This window comes from Muscardinus avellanarius, assembly GCF_963383645.1.
Source record: "Muscardinus avellanarius genome assembly, chromosome: 15".
NCBI classification, from domain to species: domain Eukaryota; kingdom Metazoa; phylum Chordata; class Mammalia; order Rodentia; family Gliridae; genus Muscardinus; species Muscardinus avellanarius.
This window is the reverse complement of record NC_137801.1, coordinates 56559105-56575892: the sequence shown is the minus strand read 5'-3', so window position 1 is coordinate 56575892 and position 16788 is coordinate 56559105. Positions and strand designations below refer to the sequence as shown.

The 16788-nt window shown below is 38.1% G+C and overlaps 1 protein-coding gene across 1 annotated transcript in view; it reads left to right on the top strand.

The window, feature by feature from the left end:
• USP34 (ubiquitin specific peptidase 34) overlaps positions 1–16788 on the top strand; it is a gene marked incomplete at both ends in the record, with an annotated part of 249862 nt that overhangs the window by 129474 nt on the left and 103600 nt on the right. The window contains 8 exons of the mRNA XM_080711495.1: positions 3265–3305; positions 3405–3529; positions 5272–5424; positions 6310–6414; positions 8771–8826; positions 8951–9071; positions 13498–13681; positions 15579–15739. Of these exons, the coding sequence (XP_080567621.1) occupies positions 3265–3305; positions 3405–3529; positions 5272–5424; positions 6310–6414; positions 8771–8826; positions 8951–9071; positions 13498–13681; positions 15579–15739 (946 nt within the window). The remainder of the gene's footprint in view (positions 1–3264; positions 3306–3404; positions 3530–5271; positions 5425–6309; positions 6415–8770; positions 8827–8950; positions 9072–13497; positions 13682–15578; positions 15740–16788) is intronic.

Genomic DNA, 16788 nt, shown 5'->3' with positions numbered 1-16788 from the left:
CGTTAGTAATCTCAGTTATTTGGGAGGCTGAGACTGGAGGATCACAGTTTTGTGGCCAACTTCAGCTACTAAGGCCTTCTGCAACTTAGTGACACTCCATTTCAAAAGAAAGAATAAAAATAGGAGTAGATACACCTCAGGTAGATGCCTGAAGCTGACTGTAGATTGCTTTTTGTAAAAGAAATATATGTAGAGCCAGGCATGGTGTCTCACCTTTGTAATCACAGCATTTAGGAGGGTGAGACCAGACGATCTTGGTTCAAGGACAGCCTCAGCTACTTAATGAGGCCCTTTGCAACCTAATGAGACCGGGTTTCAAAAGAAAGAATAAAAAAATAGGGCTGGGGTGTAGCTTGGAGGTAGAATGTCCCTGGGTTCCACTCCCAGTACCTCCCCAATATATATATTATATTATATTTAAAAATATAAATAAATATATAAATATATCATACTGATTCTATATATACATATATAGTATCATATATATAGTATCAGTATGACAAAAACTAAATGAAATATAGCCAGTTGCTTGATTGATAAAAATTAACCTCTTTTACTTTAATTTAGTACGATGGTGAGTCTTGCTTTTTTATTTTTTATTTTTTTATTTTTTATTATTTTTTGCAAGTCTGGGGATGGAACCCAGGGGCGTTTGACCTCCCAGCTACCACACCTGTCGTTTTTTATTCTTTATTTTGAAACCGGTATTACTAAGTTTTAGAGGGTCTCACTAAGTAGCTGAGGCTGTCTGAGAACCAGGATCCTCCAGTCTCAGCCTCCCGAATACTGGGATTACAATTGTGCGCCACCATGCCTGGCTTGCTTTTTGAAATTTTCAAAGATATTTCATTAAATGTTGCAAGTGAGTTTTGGATGTTAGTGCTGCTGCTGCTTCTTTCTTTTTCTTCCTCTTTCTCCTCCTCCTCCTCCTTTTCTTCTTCTTCTTTCTTTTTTCTTTTTTCTTTTTTTAATTGGTGGTACTGGGGGTGGATCCCAGAGGCTTTCTACCTCCGGGTTATACTCCCAGACCTATTTTATATTTTATTTGGAAACAGGGTCTCACTAAGTTGCTGAGAGCCTCACTAAGTATCTGAGACTGGCTTCGAACCTGTGCGATCCTCCTGTCTCAGCCTCCCAAGCGTGGGGATTACAAGTGTGTGCCACTATGACTGGCGGCCGCCGCCGCCTCCTCCTCCTCCTCCTCCTCCTCCTCCTCCTCCTCCTCCTCCTCTCCTTCCTCCTCCTCCTCTCCTTCCTCCTCCTCCTCCTTCTTTCTTCTTTCTTCTTTCTTCTCAGGGTTTATGCCAGGCATGGTGGCACATGTTTGTAATTCCAGGACTTGGGAGACTGAGACAGGAGGATCACAGATTTGCTGGCCAACCTTAGCTACTTAGTGAGGCATTCCGCAATGTAGTGAGATTCTGTTTCAAATTAAAAAATAGGGCTAGGGTACAGCTCAGAGGTAGAATGCCCTGGTCCATTTCTCCAGAAACACACACAAAAGAAGGCTTCTTTCTTCCTTCCTTCCTTCCTTCCTTCCTTTCTTTCTTTCTTTCTTTCTTTCTTTCTTTCTTTCTTTTTTTTTTTTTTTTTTTGCGTGTCTGGGGATGGAACCCAGGGGCATTCGACCTCCGAGCTACATCCTCTGTCCTATTTTTTTATTCTTTATTTTGAAACAGGGTCTCACTCACTAAGTAGTGGTAGCTGAGGCTCTCCGCGAACAGCAGTCTTCCAGTCTCAGCCTCCCGAATGCTGGGATTACAAGCCTGCGCCACCACGCCTGGCTCAAGGCTTATTTCCAAATAGATCTCTATTTATGGGTTTCTATTTTGTTACTCCTTTTAAATTGAGATAATAAATTTTTCACTAAAGTTACTAAATGTATTATGAGGGAAAATAGCATTGAAATACTATCCTCAGCCCAATGTGATGGTAGCACATGCCTGTGATCCTGGTATTTGGCAAATTAGACCAAAATTTGGCGGGTTTGAGGAATCTGAGCAGCCAGTGAGACCCTTGTTTCAAAACAAAATATAAAAAAGGCTAGGGGTAAAACTTGTATGTAAAATGCTCTTGTGTTCAATCCCTAGTGTCTATCACACATATATATAAGAATGAAATACTATTTTTGGTTTTCTCTAGTTTCTTATAGTTTGCATTTAACCATTCCTCAGGAAAATTGTCATTATAAATATAGTCGAAAGATCTGGGAGTGGTGGTACACACTTTTAATCTCAGTACTTTGGAGGCTGAAAAAGGAGGATTGAAGGTTCACAGCCAGCCTCGGGTACTTAGTGAGGTCCTCTGCAACTCAGTGAGATCCTGTTTCAAAATAAAGAATAATGCCCGGCATGGTGGCGCCCTCTTCTAATCCCAGCGTTTGGGTGGCTGAGACAGGAGGATCACAGTTTGCGGACAGCCTCAGCTATTTAGGCCCTTTGCAACTCAGTGAGACCCGGTTTCAAAGTAAAGAATAAAAATGGGGCTGTGGGTGTAGCTGGGAGATAGAATCCTCCTGGGTTCCATTCCCCGTACTGTAAAAAAAAAAAAAAAAAAAAAGATAAAGAATAAAAATAAGACTGGGGGTATAGGGAGGAAGTAGAATATCCCTGGTTCAATCTCTAGTACTACAAAAAATTGTACATAATACATATGTACTATGAAACATTTTATGTCAACATGATTTTTTTATGTTTTGACTCTATGCCAAATCATTGTAGTCTGTGTCACTGTAGTTCACATCTCCTAAGTATCAAGATCATAAACATTTTTGAGGGATCAGTTAGTCAATAATGTGTTTACTCATTTTGTTTATGATATCTGGAATATCTTTTGTTTCATTTTAAAATATATAATAGTTTTGAGGGGCAGACATTATTGGGCTTTGAACTCAAGGCCTTGCACATGCTACCAAGTGCTCTACTATAGAACTTTATCGTTGCCTGGTATGTTTTCATTCCATACCATAGTTGCCCTGCTGTGTAATAAGTGTGTAGGTTGTGCCCTTTGATTAACAACTCCCCATCCCATCTCCTAGCCTTTGGCTATCATCATTCTCTCGTTCCATTCTCATCATCTGTGAGTTTGACCTACTGGTGATTTTCTTTTTAATTTTAAAAGTTCCTAGAAAACTAAATAATTCTTTTTAAACTGTAATCTGTTTGAGGAGGAGTTAGAGTTACATAACCTTTAAAGACTAAATGGTAATGAATTATTTGAATTACTGGATTTAATTAGCAGTAGTTGTATGTTTTTATGTTGCAGAGTTTTGAAAGCACAGTCTGATCACCGGTCTAGACATGAAGGTAAGGATTCTGTTAATTAAAACCTAGGGATTGTTTATCTCTAATAATAAAGCATTGTGTCTTTATAGTCATGCTCTTTTGTTTTGTTTAATTTTTCAGTTTCACATTATTCAATGTGGCTCTTGGTGAGTTGGGCTCATTGCTGTTCTTTAGTGAAATCTAGCCTTGCTGACAGTGATCATTTACAAGATTGGTTGAAGAAATTGACTCTTCTTATTCCTGAGGTAAGATAAAGAATGAGGATTAGTACAATTGTTCTTTGTATTTTTTATTCTTAACATTGATAATTTTAAGAAATTTTAATGAAAAACATGTTTGCATAAATATGTGTGTGTGCATGCATTATCTTAATTTCTTGAGGTGTTAAGTGTTTTCAACAATGTACATTTAAGGAAATGTAAATCATATATCCCATGGTATTCATTTTTTCCCCCCAGAAATTAAGGCATTTATCTTGCTTTTTGGACAGGGGAGGTTCCTGGGGATTGAACCCTGGAGCATTTTGCCCTCTAGCTACACTCCCAGCCCTATTTTATTATTTTGAAACAGTGTCTCCCTAAATTGCTGCAAGCTTCAGTATGATTCTCCTGTCTCAGCCTCCCAAGTATTGGGTTTATAGGCATACACCATCATGTCCAATTTGCTTTGGATTTTGTGTATGTGGTACTGGAGATTGAACCAAGGAACATTTAGCCACTGAGCTGCATTCCCAGCCCTATTTGGAAACAAAGTATCATTAAGTTGATGAGGGGGTTCTCTAAATTACAGAGGCTGTCCTTGAACTTGGTGTCTTCCTATCTAGGCCTCCCAACTACTGGGATTACAGGGGAATACAACAATGTCTCACTTAGAAATGTTTTAATTTTTTTTCTTCTATTTAAATAGAATTAGAGGCAAGAGACTAAAAGTCAACAAACCAAGTATATTTTTCTTCCTTTGTTGACCTTGAGACCAATATAATTTATAATAGCTATATCTTGATATTACCCCATATTCCTGAGTGAATTTGTAGACACTAATTTACTTAGCCACAAAGTTCCATATTTTTTTAGTCAGTTTGTCTCTACTCTTAGCCCTAGGTGGCATCTGTATGTTCTCGATCTATTCCAGGTAGCTATTGTGACATTTTGACAGTTCTCTTAGAATATTCATTCTGATTTAAGTACTTTCTAATTTGCTTCTAATTCTAAAAATATTTTTTGTTATTTACCTTGCATATGATTAATTATGAATATCCTCCTTTTAATCCCTTTTTGTATTATCTCATACTTAATTTTCTCTTTTTATAGAAATACTTGGGAAGTTTTAAGAAAAAACATTTATGACTGCATATTTTGGGGTACTTGATCATATGTTATTTATATAATATGCATGTGATCAGAATATTGTATTTAAAATACACTGCTGAGTTGGGTGTGATGGCGCATGCCTGTAACCCCAGTATTTGGGAGGCTGAGACAGAAGGATCATGATTCGAGGCCAGTCTCAGCTACTTAGTGGGGCCCTCCACAACTCAGTGAGATCCTGTTTCAAAATAAAGAATAAAGCTGGGCGTGGTGGCGCACGCTTGTATTCCCCGTGCTTGGGAGGCTGAGACAGGAGGATCGCATAGGTTCGAAGCCAGCCTCAGCTGCTTAGTGGGGCTCTTAACAATCTAGTGAGACCCTGTTTCCAAATAAAGTATAAAATAGGTCTGGGAGTGTAGCCCAGAGATAGAAAGCCCCTGGGTTCCACCCCCAGTACCACCAAAAAAAAAAAAAAAAAAAAAAAAAAAAAAGAATAAATAAATAAAGAATAAAAAATAGGGCTGGGGGTGTAACTCCGATCTAGAATGTCCCTGGGTTTACTACTGCAAAAAAATTAAAATATATTGCTAAAAAGGTTATCTAAAGTCATTTCTATTAACTTTAATGTTAGTTTTTTAATAATAACTCATGCTATCTCTGGAACTGGCTTTTTTGTTTAGACTGCAGTTCGTCATGAATCTTGCAATGGTCTCTATAAATTATCGCTGTCTGGCCTTGATGGAGGCGATTCAATCCACAGGTCTTTTCTGCTCTTGGCTGCCTCAACATTATTGAAATTTCTTCCTGATGCTCAAGCACTTAAGCCTATCAAGGTAAGGTTTTAGTTACTATAATTTTCCCTTCCTGGTATGTAATAGATAATACTTATATTCCTTAAGTGACAACATAGTGAAACATTGTTACAACTAGAAAGAGAATCTGAGTGTTTTGATTTCATTTCAGTTCCTTTGGCTCACTCATGGGTAGCTGTATTATATTTGGGATATAGCAAATTTTATCACTAGGCTCTGGGCCTTGCATTAATAAGTTAAATGATAGAAACATCACTAATGTTGCTTCCATCTCCATTCAGTCACATTTTTTAATCTTTATGATAATTTGAACTTCTGATTTTTTTTTTTACGGCAGTACTGGGGATTGAACCCAGGGGCATTCTATCTCTGAACTACACCCCTAGCCCTATTTTTTATTTTAAAATAGGTTCTAAATTGTGGGGGGTCTTAATAAAGTAGCTGAGGCTTGATGCAACAGTGTGATCTTCCTTCTGGCTTTTTTTTTTGGGGGGGGTACTGGGGCTGGAACCCAGGGGCTTTCCTACCTTCGGGCTATACTCCCAGACCTATTTTATACTTTTATTTGGAAACAGGGTCTCACTAAGCTTCTGAGAGTCACAATAAGTATCTGAGGCTAGCTTCCAATCTACGGTCCTCCTGTCTCAGCCTCCCAAGCACTGGGATTACTAGAGCACGCCACCATACCTGGTATCTTTCTAGCGTTTTTTTTCTTACCTTAATGCATTTACTAATTTCATAAAAGGCTTCTAACACCTAATAAAATCTAGTGCCCCTTAATTAAAAATTTCTATTTTAGAAATGTGTTATAAGATTGTTTAGAAATTTAATAGTCTATTATTATTAAATGTGTTAATTTTGAATTATTTAAAAAATATTTTCACAAAGTATATATTTCTTTAATAGATAGATGATTATGAAGAAGAACCAATGTTAAAACCTGGATGTAAAGAGTACTTTTGGTTGTTATGCAAATTAGTTGACAACATACATATAAAGGACGCTAGTCAGGTATGTTTGGGAATTTATACACTGTTTAAATAGATAAGAATTTTGCACATGGTTGTTGATGATTTTGTTAATTAAGGGCACTTTTATAACTAGGTACTCTTTTTTTTTTAAAGTATATTTGTACCTTTGTATACTGGCTGTAATTCCTATTTATTTATTTATTTATTTAGTGGTACTGGGGGTGGAACCCAGAGGCTTTCTACTTCTGGCCTTACTCCCAGACCCATTTTATATTTTATTTGGAAACACAGTTTCACTAAGTTTCTGAGAGCCTCACTAAGTAGCTGAGGCTGGCTTCAAACCTGCGGGATCCTCCTGTCTCATCCTCCCAAGCGCGGGGATTACAGGCATGCACCACCACGCCTGCCTCCTTTCTTATTTTTATTTTGTCTTTTATTGAAATGTCTTCATCAGTATTTATAAGTATTTTATTTATCTCTTCTGAGTAAGCTTTGTGGTTTTGAAATCTGATTTGGAAAGAAAAGTTTAAGCTGGGTATAGTGGCACATGCTTGTAATCCAAGTACTTGGGAGGCTGAGACAGGAGAATCTCAGGTTGATGGTTAGCCTCAGCTACTTAGGTCCTTTGTAACTTAGGGAGACCCTGTTTCAAAATAAAAATTAAAAAATGGGCGATGGGGATAGCTCAGAGATAGAATCTCCCTGGGTGTTATCTCTAGTTCTGCAAAGGAAAAAAAAAAAAGTGAAATTTGATTATTAGATGCAAAGAGACAGATTTCTTTAATATCTTACAGATTCAGACTCCTACAGTATGCAAAATTGATATTCAAACTTAAGCTGTTTTAAGCTAAAGTAACAATCAGTTTTTCTATTTAAACAAAAGATGGAAGCCAGGGGTGATGTACATGCTTGTAATCCCAGTATTTGGGAGGCCGAGTCAGGAGAATCACTGTTTCAAAGCCAACCCAGCAACTTAGACCCTGTTTCCAAATAAGAAATAAAGTAGGTCTGGGAGTGTAGCCTGGAGGTAGAAAACTCCTGGGTTCTATTCCCAGTATCAAAAACAAACAAACAAATGCTTTTAAAAAGTAATTTTTTTTTTTTAAGGTGGTACTGGGGGTGAAACCCTGATGCTTTTCTACCAGGTCTGTTTTATACATTATTTGGAAACAAGGTCTCACTAAGTTGCTGAGAGCCTCAGTAAGTAGCTAAGGCTGGCTTCTAACCTGTGCAGTCCTCCTGTCTCAGCCTTCCAAGCACTGGGATTACAAGTGTGCACCACCACACCCTGCAAAACAAGTAAATTTTAAAGATTAATTTTTAATAAAAACGGATTTCCCCTTTTATATCAGTTTTTTTAAGGTAAAATAAATCTATTAGGGGCAATAAAAATGAGAAAGAAAATGTATTTTAATATTTAGGAGCCTTTTTTTTTTCGTATTGGAAATTGAACCCTGATGCTGTACTTTCGAGGTAAAATGCACCCGGGTTCAATTCTGAGTCCTGAAAAAAAAAAAAAAGTAGGCTTTTTCATTTAAGCAGTAACTGTCCTTATTTAATATCTAGTTTCTTTGAGATTATTCGTAAATGAAGTTCTCTTCTGTGAAGTACATTTTGATTTTGTTTCTCAGTTACATGAAAAGTAAAATTTTTCAAAATTAACTTTAGAGTTTAAAGGCATTTTAAAAGCAAACTTAGTAGAATTAAAGTTAAAAAAGAACAAAAAACTTAGCTTCTTGTGGTGTGTGTGTGTGGGGGGGGGAGACCCCTCTTAAGCCAGAGCGGCTTCAAACCCTCCATGATTCTCCTGTCTCCGCCTCCCATGCACAGGGATTACAAGCATGCGCCACCATGCCAGGCACTATTCTTAAGTTTTAAAACAGAGTCCCACTAAGTTTGCAAAGGGCCTCACTAAGTATATGAGGCTGTTTGTGAACCGCAATCCTCCTGTTTCAGCCTCCCAAATCAAAATCAAATCCTGGGATTACAAGCATGTGCCACCACATCAAGCTCCCAGTTTTTTATTTTGAAACAGGGTCTTACTAAGTTGCAGAAGGCAACTGGCCTCGAAGCTGTGATCCTTCTTTTTAGCCTCCCAGGTTCAGGGATTACAAGCATGCGGCACCATGCCCTGCTTCTTAATATCTTCTTAATACATTGCTGTAGCTATCATAGTCATTTTAACAGTGCCATTTGATTCTTTTTTTACTACTATTCTCCATTTAAAATTCTAAAATTTTATTAATTGAAATGTATAATTCTAGGTATATTGAGCTTACTGAGTTTGCGAGATTTAAACTGTTACCGACCTCTAAGAAAGTGATTGTTTCAGTAATATGTGTACTACTAAACATACAAAGTTATATCTGAATTTTGTATTTTCTTTTTGTATTAAGACAACACTCCTTGACTTAGATGCCTTGGCAAGACATTTGGCTGATTGTATTCGAAGGTAAAATTTGATATGAAATTGACAGTTATATCATTGAAGAAATATAAAGGATATGACTATGTGAACCATCTTGTTTTGCTTATTTTCCTGTTGTGTTTTTTCTTTTTTTTTTCCTTTTTTGTAGTAGGGAGATCCTTGATCATCAAGATGGTAATATAGAAGATGATGGGCTTACAGGACTCCTAAGGCTTGCAACAAGTGTTATTAAACACAAACCACCCTTTAAATTTTCAAGGGAAGGACAGGTGTGTACTAAAATTCCACATGTTTATAGAAAATAAGATTGAAACTTTCTGTTATTGGAATGTATGGGTGCATGTTAAAGTTTTTGAAACATCCAAATAAAGAGTTTGTTAGAACTTTTTTTGTGGGCAGGAAAAGTGAACTTTGAATAAATTAAACTCCGGAAATAATAATAAGTAGTATGTAAAGGCAAGTTTTAATTCGTATTACTATATATAAAAGTGTAATCGTTTGGTTTCTATACAATTGAATATTTGAAATAATATATTACGTTCTCAATTTTTTTTTTTTTTTTTTTTTTTTTTTTTTTTTTTTCCGGGTCTGGGGATGGAACCCAGGGACATTTGACCTCTGAGCTACACCCCCTGCCCTATTTTTTATTCTTTATTTTGAAACCGGGTCTCACTGAGTTGCAGAGGCCTCACTAAGTAGCTATGGCTGTCCGTGAACCACGATCCTCCAGTCTCAGCCTCCCGAATGCTGGGATTACAAGCGTGCGCCACCACGCCCGGCTAAGTTCTCAATTTTTTTAACTTACCAAATGGAATTCATAGTCATTTATAGATGCATAATGGTTTCATTTTCAGCTTTATTTTGTGTGTATGTGTGCCACTTTCTTTTTTGCTACTAAAATACACATGGGTAACATTTATAATAGTATTTTGATGTTGATTTAGATTTTTGCCTTATTTGGCATTCACATATGTGTGTCATTAAGACTTGTTGCTTTCCACTGTTATATACCAAAATTCATTTAATTCTCTGTCATTGAACATTTTTGTTTCAATATTTTGACCTAAGAACTATTTCAAACAGCATCATTCTTCCTCTACTTCTGATACCATTATTTTCTTAGGATGAAGCTCTGAAAATGGAGACAGGATGATCCCAGGTTTGAGGCCAGCCATACCAATTTAGCAAGGCTCTCAAAATGTAGACCCCTTTTATCTTCTTCCTTCCCTTTATTTCCTCCTTCCCTCCCTTCTTCTACCCTTCTTCCCCTTTTTTCCCTCTACTTTTTTTTTTTTTTTGGTGGTGGTACTGGGGTTCCTGGAAATCCTTCTACCTCCGGGCTACACTCCCAGACCTATTCTATATTTTTATTTGGAAACAGGGTCTCTTAAGCCAGCAAGTGTCGCTTTGAACCTGCGCGATCCTCCTGTCTCCGCTTCCTGAGCATGGGGATTACAAGTGTGCGCCATCACGCCCGGCTGTGTGTGTGTGTTTTCCTGGGGATTGACTCTAGGAGCATTCTACCTCTGATCTACAACCCTAGCCCTATTTTCATTTTTATTTTGAAACAGGGCTTTCATTGATCCTGTGATTCTCCTGTCTCAGCCTTCCAAGTACTGGGATTATAGGTGTGTACCACCACACCCAGCTGAAATTAGTGTTTTTAAAGAAAACATTTTTCTTTTAAATTAATTTGTTGGAAGCCAGGTATGATGGTACATGTCTGAAATTCCACTACTTGTAAGGCTGACACCGGAACATTATAGGTTCCAGGCAAACTAGTATTTAGCAAGGCCCTGTTTGAAAACAAGAAAAAAAAAAAAAAAAAAAGGCTTGGAGGTGCAGCTCAGAGTTATAAAGCCCTTGAGTCCAATTCTCAGTGCTGTATAAAAAGAAATCTGATGGAATCTTAAAAGGCTATAGAGCCGGGCGTGGTGGCGCACACTTATAATCCCTGCGCTTGGGAGGCGGAGACAGGAGGATTGCGCAGGTTCGAAGCCAGCCGCATGCGCTGGCTTAGGAGACCCTGTTTCCAAAATAAAAATGTAAAAATAGGTCTGGTAGTGTAGCCTGGAGGTAGAAGGGCTTCCAGGAACCCCAGTACCACCAAAAAAAAAAAAAAAAAAAGGCTATAGAGAGCCGGGCATGGTGGCGCACATTTGTAATCCCAGTGCTAGGAGACTGAGCCAGGAGGATCATGTAGGTTCAAATCTAGCCTCAGCTATTAGTGAGGCTCTCAGCAACTTAGTGAGATCCCGTTTTCAAATAAAATATAAAATAGGTCAGAGAGTGTAGCTGGGAGGTAAAAAGCCCCTGGGTTCCATCCCCCATGTCACAACAATAAATAATGCTAGAAACTTTTTATTTTTAAATTGTACTAGGGATGTAAGCAAGGGGCATTCTACCTCTGAGCTACACCCCCAGCCCTCCTTTATTTTGACACAGAATCTCACTTAACTTGTGGAGGGCCTCACAAATTGGTGGCTGCAGACCTACAATCCTCCTGTCCCACGTACTAGGATTAGAAGTGTGCACCATCAAGCCTGGCTTAGAAATTTTTACCATCATCTATTTTGGAATGCATAAGATCTGCCCTTTGCAGGTGTTTTTTTTTTTTTTTTTTTTTTTTGTGGTACTGGGGAGTGGAACCCAGAGGCTTTCTACCTATGGGCTATATAAGTAGCTGAGGCTGGATTCGAACCTCTGCGATCCTCCTGTCTCAGCCTCCCAAGCACTTGGATTACAAGTGTGCGCCACCATGCCCGGCTATTTTTATTCTTCATAGTATTTTCATTTAAGTCTTTGACAGAGTATTGTTTGTTTTTGAACATTTTTTTACTCACTTCAACAAAAACACAAATTCATAAAAATAAAGGGTTCTCATAATGTTGAGTTAATTTTTTTCTGTATTAAGTTATTATTACATTACATTTTTCTGTAACATGTAGCAATCAAGGAAACATAAATGTACTTTATTCTGCCAAATTAGTATAAAAGAATGTAAAAATGTTTTAATGAACGTTTCTTGAGCTGAGCATGGTGGCACACACTTGTAATCCCATTACTTGGGAGGCAGGAGGATCCCACATTTAAGGCCAGCCTCTGCAACCTAGTGAGACCATTTGCAACTTAGTGAAACCATTTGCAACTTAGTGAGCCCATTTGTAACCTAGTGAGACCCTGTTTCTAAATAAAACAGTGCAGTAGGGCTGGGGGTATAGCTCAGAGGTAGAATATATCTGGGTTCCGTCCCCAGCACACACACACAAAAAAAAAAAAAAAAGAAAAAAAATTATATAAAAACTAAATAAATATGCGTTACTGGGAAAGGGGATTTATTTACTACTTGTGTTTGAATATCATTTATTCAGCCAGAGTAAAAAACTATTTGTTAATTCTTGTTGTCCTTTATTTTTATGGATATGATTTCTGAGAACCCTTGGTTATAATAATATTTCAGTGGGAGTGGAGTTCTCTGTGACCATTTTTTTCCTCTTAATAGTGTTGGGGACCAACCTAGGGGCTCTTGCGTGCTAGGCAAGCATTTCACCACTGAGCACATTCCTATTTGTGACAGTGTTTTAAATTTTTTTTAATAGTCTATCTATCTATCTTTCTATCTGCGAGTCTGGGGATGGAACCCAGGGGCATTTGACCTCTGAACTACACCCCCTGCCCTATTTTTTATTCTTTATTTTGAAACAGGGTCTCACTAAGTTATAGAGAACCTCACTGAGTAGCTGAGGCTGTCTTTCAAGCGCGATCCTCCGGTCTCAGCCTCCAGAATGCTGGAATTACAAGCGTGCGCCACCACGCCCGGTTCTTAATACTTTAAATTGCCTGTCAAAATAGTGTGTGCGTGCGTGCGTGCGTGTTACTGGGCATTGAACCCAGCGGCATCCTACCTTAGAGCTATGCCCCCAGTCCTATTTTTTTTTTTTTTAATTCTTTATTTTGAAACAGAGTCTCACTAAGGTGCTCGGGGCCTCATTAAGTAGGAAGAAAATGGGGAAGGAGAGGGAGGAGAGGAACAGGAAGGAGAAGAAATAAAAATTCAGAAAGATCAAATGGAAAGATAACTCAGAAGCTGTCCATGGTGGCATATGCTTGTAATCCTGGTACTTTGTAGGCTGAGACAGGAGCATCACCAGTTCACAGCCAGCCTCAGCTACTTAGTGAGACCCTCTGCAACTCAGACCCTCTTTCAAAATAAAGAATAAAAATTAGGGCTGAAGCCAGGCATGGTGGCGCACACTTTTAATCCCAGCATTCAGGAGGCTGAGACTAGAGGATCGCAGTTCGCGGACAGCCTCAACTACTTAGTTAAGGCCCTCTGCAACTTAGTGAGACCCTGTTTAAAAATAAAAGAATAAAAAAAAAAAAATGGGGCAGGGGGTGTAGCTTCGAAGTAGAATGCCCCTGGATTCTATCTCCAGTACCGCAAAAAAAAAAAAAAAAAAAAAAAAAAAAAAGGATGAGCTGTTAGGCATCAAACAGAAGGAAAGCGATCTCCATCAATTCTGTTTTCTTCTAAGGGAAATAAATATTAGGAAGAATTTCAAATGATGGTTTTTGATGCTGTAATTTTTATGATCTTCTCGTAAATTATAGTCATAGTTTATTTTGAAAGTTATTTCTTGTATTTGGAATTGAATATTCTTATTTAAATAACATTTGATTTTTCTCTTTTTCTAGGAGTTTTTAAGAGATATCTTCAATCTCCTATTTTTATTGCCCAGTCTGAAAGATCGACAACAGCCAAAGTGCAAATCACATTCTTCAAGAGCTGCTGCTTATGATTTGTTAGTAGAGATGGTTAAGGGATCTGTTGAGAACTACAGGCTTATACACAACTGGGTTATGGCACAACACATGCAGTGTAAGTGTTCTTCTTTCCCTTTAATCTTTATAGATTTTAAAACCAGAAATAAGACTTTGAAGGGCATTGGTTGTTTGTTTTTGTTTTGTTTTGTTTTGGTGGTACTGGGGTTCCTGGAAACCCTTTTTACCTCCGGGCTACACTCCCAGACCTATTTTTATATTTTTATTTGGAAACAGGGTCTCTTAAGCCAGCGAGGTTGACTTCGAACCTGCGCGATCCTCCTGTCTCTGCCTCCCAAGTGCAGAGATTACAAGCGTGCGTCACCACGCCCGGCATGAAGGGCATTGTTTAAAGAAAGAATGTACTGTTCAAACACTTAAACATTGTTGGGAGGATATTAAAGCTAAAAAGTAAAAAATGGTATTAAGCTGTGAAAACCATTTTATAGATATTTTAAGTACTTTGGCATTTTTTCGTAAAATGATTTAGTGCTGAGTAAAACCAAGTTTTGACCGTTGTTTGAGTATTTAAAGAATGAATTAGTTTTAGAAAGTATTTTAAATTTTAAAAAATTATCATATATAAACCAGGCTCAGTGGTGCCCACTTGTTATCCTGGTATTTGGGAGGCTGAGACAGGAGCATCATAATTGCTAGACCAGCCGGGCGTGGTGGCGCATGCTTGTAATCCCCGCGCTTGGGAGGCTGAGACAAGAGGATCGCACAGGTTTGAAGCCAGCCTCAGCTACTTAGTGAGGCTCTCAGCAACTTAGTGAGACCCTGTTTCCAAATAAAAATATAAAATAGCTCTGGGAGTGTGGCCCAGAGGTAGAAGGCCTCTGGGTTCCACCCCCAGTACCACACACACAAAAAATAATAATTGCTAGACCAGCAGCACATGATAACTTAATGAGACCCCACTTCGAACAGTAAAATCGGGCTGAGTGTGTGGCTTAGAGGTAGAATGCTCCTGCGTTTAATCCCCAGTTCCCTACACACACACACACACACACACACACACACACACACACACACACACACAATTTGCGCACATAATTGTCTCTATGTATGTATATATGTATGTGTGCGTGTGTGTATATATATATGTATATATATATATGCTTTCTAGTTTCATTTAACATATATATTAGCTTGACAGTTATTAGAGGTAATTTGGCTTTTTTTTTTTTTTGTGGTACTAGCTCTATTTTATATACATTTTTAAAACCGGGTCTTCCTGAGTTGCTGAGCAGTTCTTTGAACCTGTCTCAGCCTCCCAAGTGTGGGAATTACAAGCATGCGCCACCACGCTCAGCTACGTGGCTTTTTTATGTGTCTTCTAGTGAGGATTGAACCCATTGTCAATCTACTTTTCTTTTTCTCTTTCTTTTTCTTTTTCTTTTCTTTTTGTGGTACTGGGAATGGAACCCAGAGTCATTCTACCTCTTAGCCACATCCCCAACCCTATTTTTATTCTTTATTTTGAAACGGTTGCACTGAGTTGCAAAGGGCCTCATTAAGTAGCTGAGGCTGTCCACAAACCGTGATCCTCCTGTCTCTGCCTCCCAAATGCTGGGTTTATTTATTTATTTATTTATTTATTTTGAAGATTTAAAGAAGTTTATTAAAAAGATAGAAATACAGAAGATAGTTATAGCCCCATGCCAGAATGGCATGGGGGGGGTGGTCCGAGCCAGTTCACCACCCCCAAATGCTGGGTTTAGAAGCATGTGCCACCATGCCCTGCTGAGGCATTCTACTTTTTTGAACTGTGGTCTCAGTGAGTTGATGAGCGTCAACTTATACTGTCTTGAACCTATGTTCCTCCTGTCTCAGCCTCTCAACTGCTATAATTACACATATATGCCACCATGCCAAGATATAGTGGCTACTTACAAGCAAAATAAGTTTAATACTTTGTTTGGGGCATCTTTTCCTCCCTTTTTATTCAGCAGCTCATGCACCTTATAAGTGGGACTATTGGCCTCATGAAGATGTCCGTGCAGAATGTAGATTTGTTGGCCTGACTAACCTTGGAGCAACTTGTTACTTGGCTTCTACTATTCAGCAACTTTATATGATCCCTGAAGCAAGACAGGCTGTCTTCACTGCCAAGGTAGAGTTTTACTGCTTTAAATGTTAAAACATTAAAACAAATTTGACACTTATTTTTTAATCTTAATTAACTTGATATTGTAAAATATTTATGAATAAAAAACTAGCTAACTTATATTTGCATTGCTTTTACACTTCAGATAACTCAAAACATTGTAGTAAGCCTGACTGGTGGCACTCTTGTAATCCCAGTACTTGGAAGGCTAAACAGGAGGATTGTGGCTTCACAAGTTACCCTCAGCTACTTAGTGAGATTCTCAGCAACTTAGTGTGACCTTGTTTCAGATAAAGAATAAAAAATAGAGCTGGGGGTGTAGCTCAGAGGTAAAATACCCCTGGGGTTCAATCCATTGCATCACAATTAAAAAAAAATTCTAATTTACTTCTCACAGGATACACCATGTGGTTTATTACACATTCAATACATATAGTAAATATTTTATTTTCTGTAATAAAAATTATTACGTAGAAAATAAATAACAGCTAAAACCAAGAAATGAAATATACCAGATTAACCAAGTTTTTTTCTTTTGTGTTTATCCCAAAGTAAGGGAGTTTTGTGGGTCTAGTTTAGGGTTTAGGACAAGCTCTGTTTCATGTTATTTTTGTTCTCCTGTCCTTTCTGGTTTTCTTTTCCCTCCCTTCCTAACTTCCTTCCCTCCCTTCCTTCCTTCCTTCCTTCCTTCCTTCCTTCCTTCCTTCCTTCCTTCCTTCTTTGCCTTTTAGTTGCCTTCTATTCTACTTTCATTCATTATTTTCTGGCAAAATGTCCTTTATGTATAGTGCTTGGACTTTTGTTTTCCTCCGTTATGTCATCTTTATGTTCTGGCTGTTTTTGTTCTGTTAAAGTATTGGGATGTTTTCTATACCTTCAGTGAATCATTTAATGTGTTCAAGGTCTCCAGTTTATAGATACTCAAGTGGATTTGAGGGCTCGGCTATGTGGCTCTTTTATATGTGTGTTGTAGTGGGGATTGAACCCATTAGCAATCTGCTTTTTTCTTTCTTCTTTTTCTTTTTTTTTTCGTGGGGATTGAACCCAGGGGCATT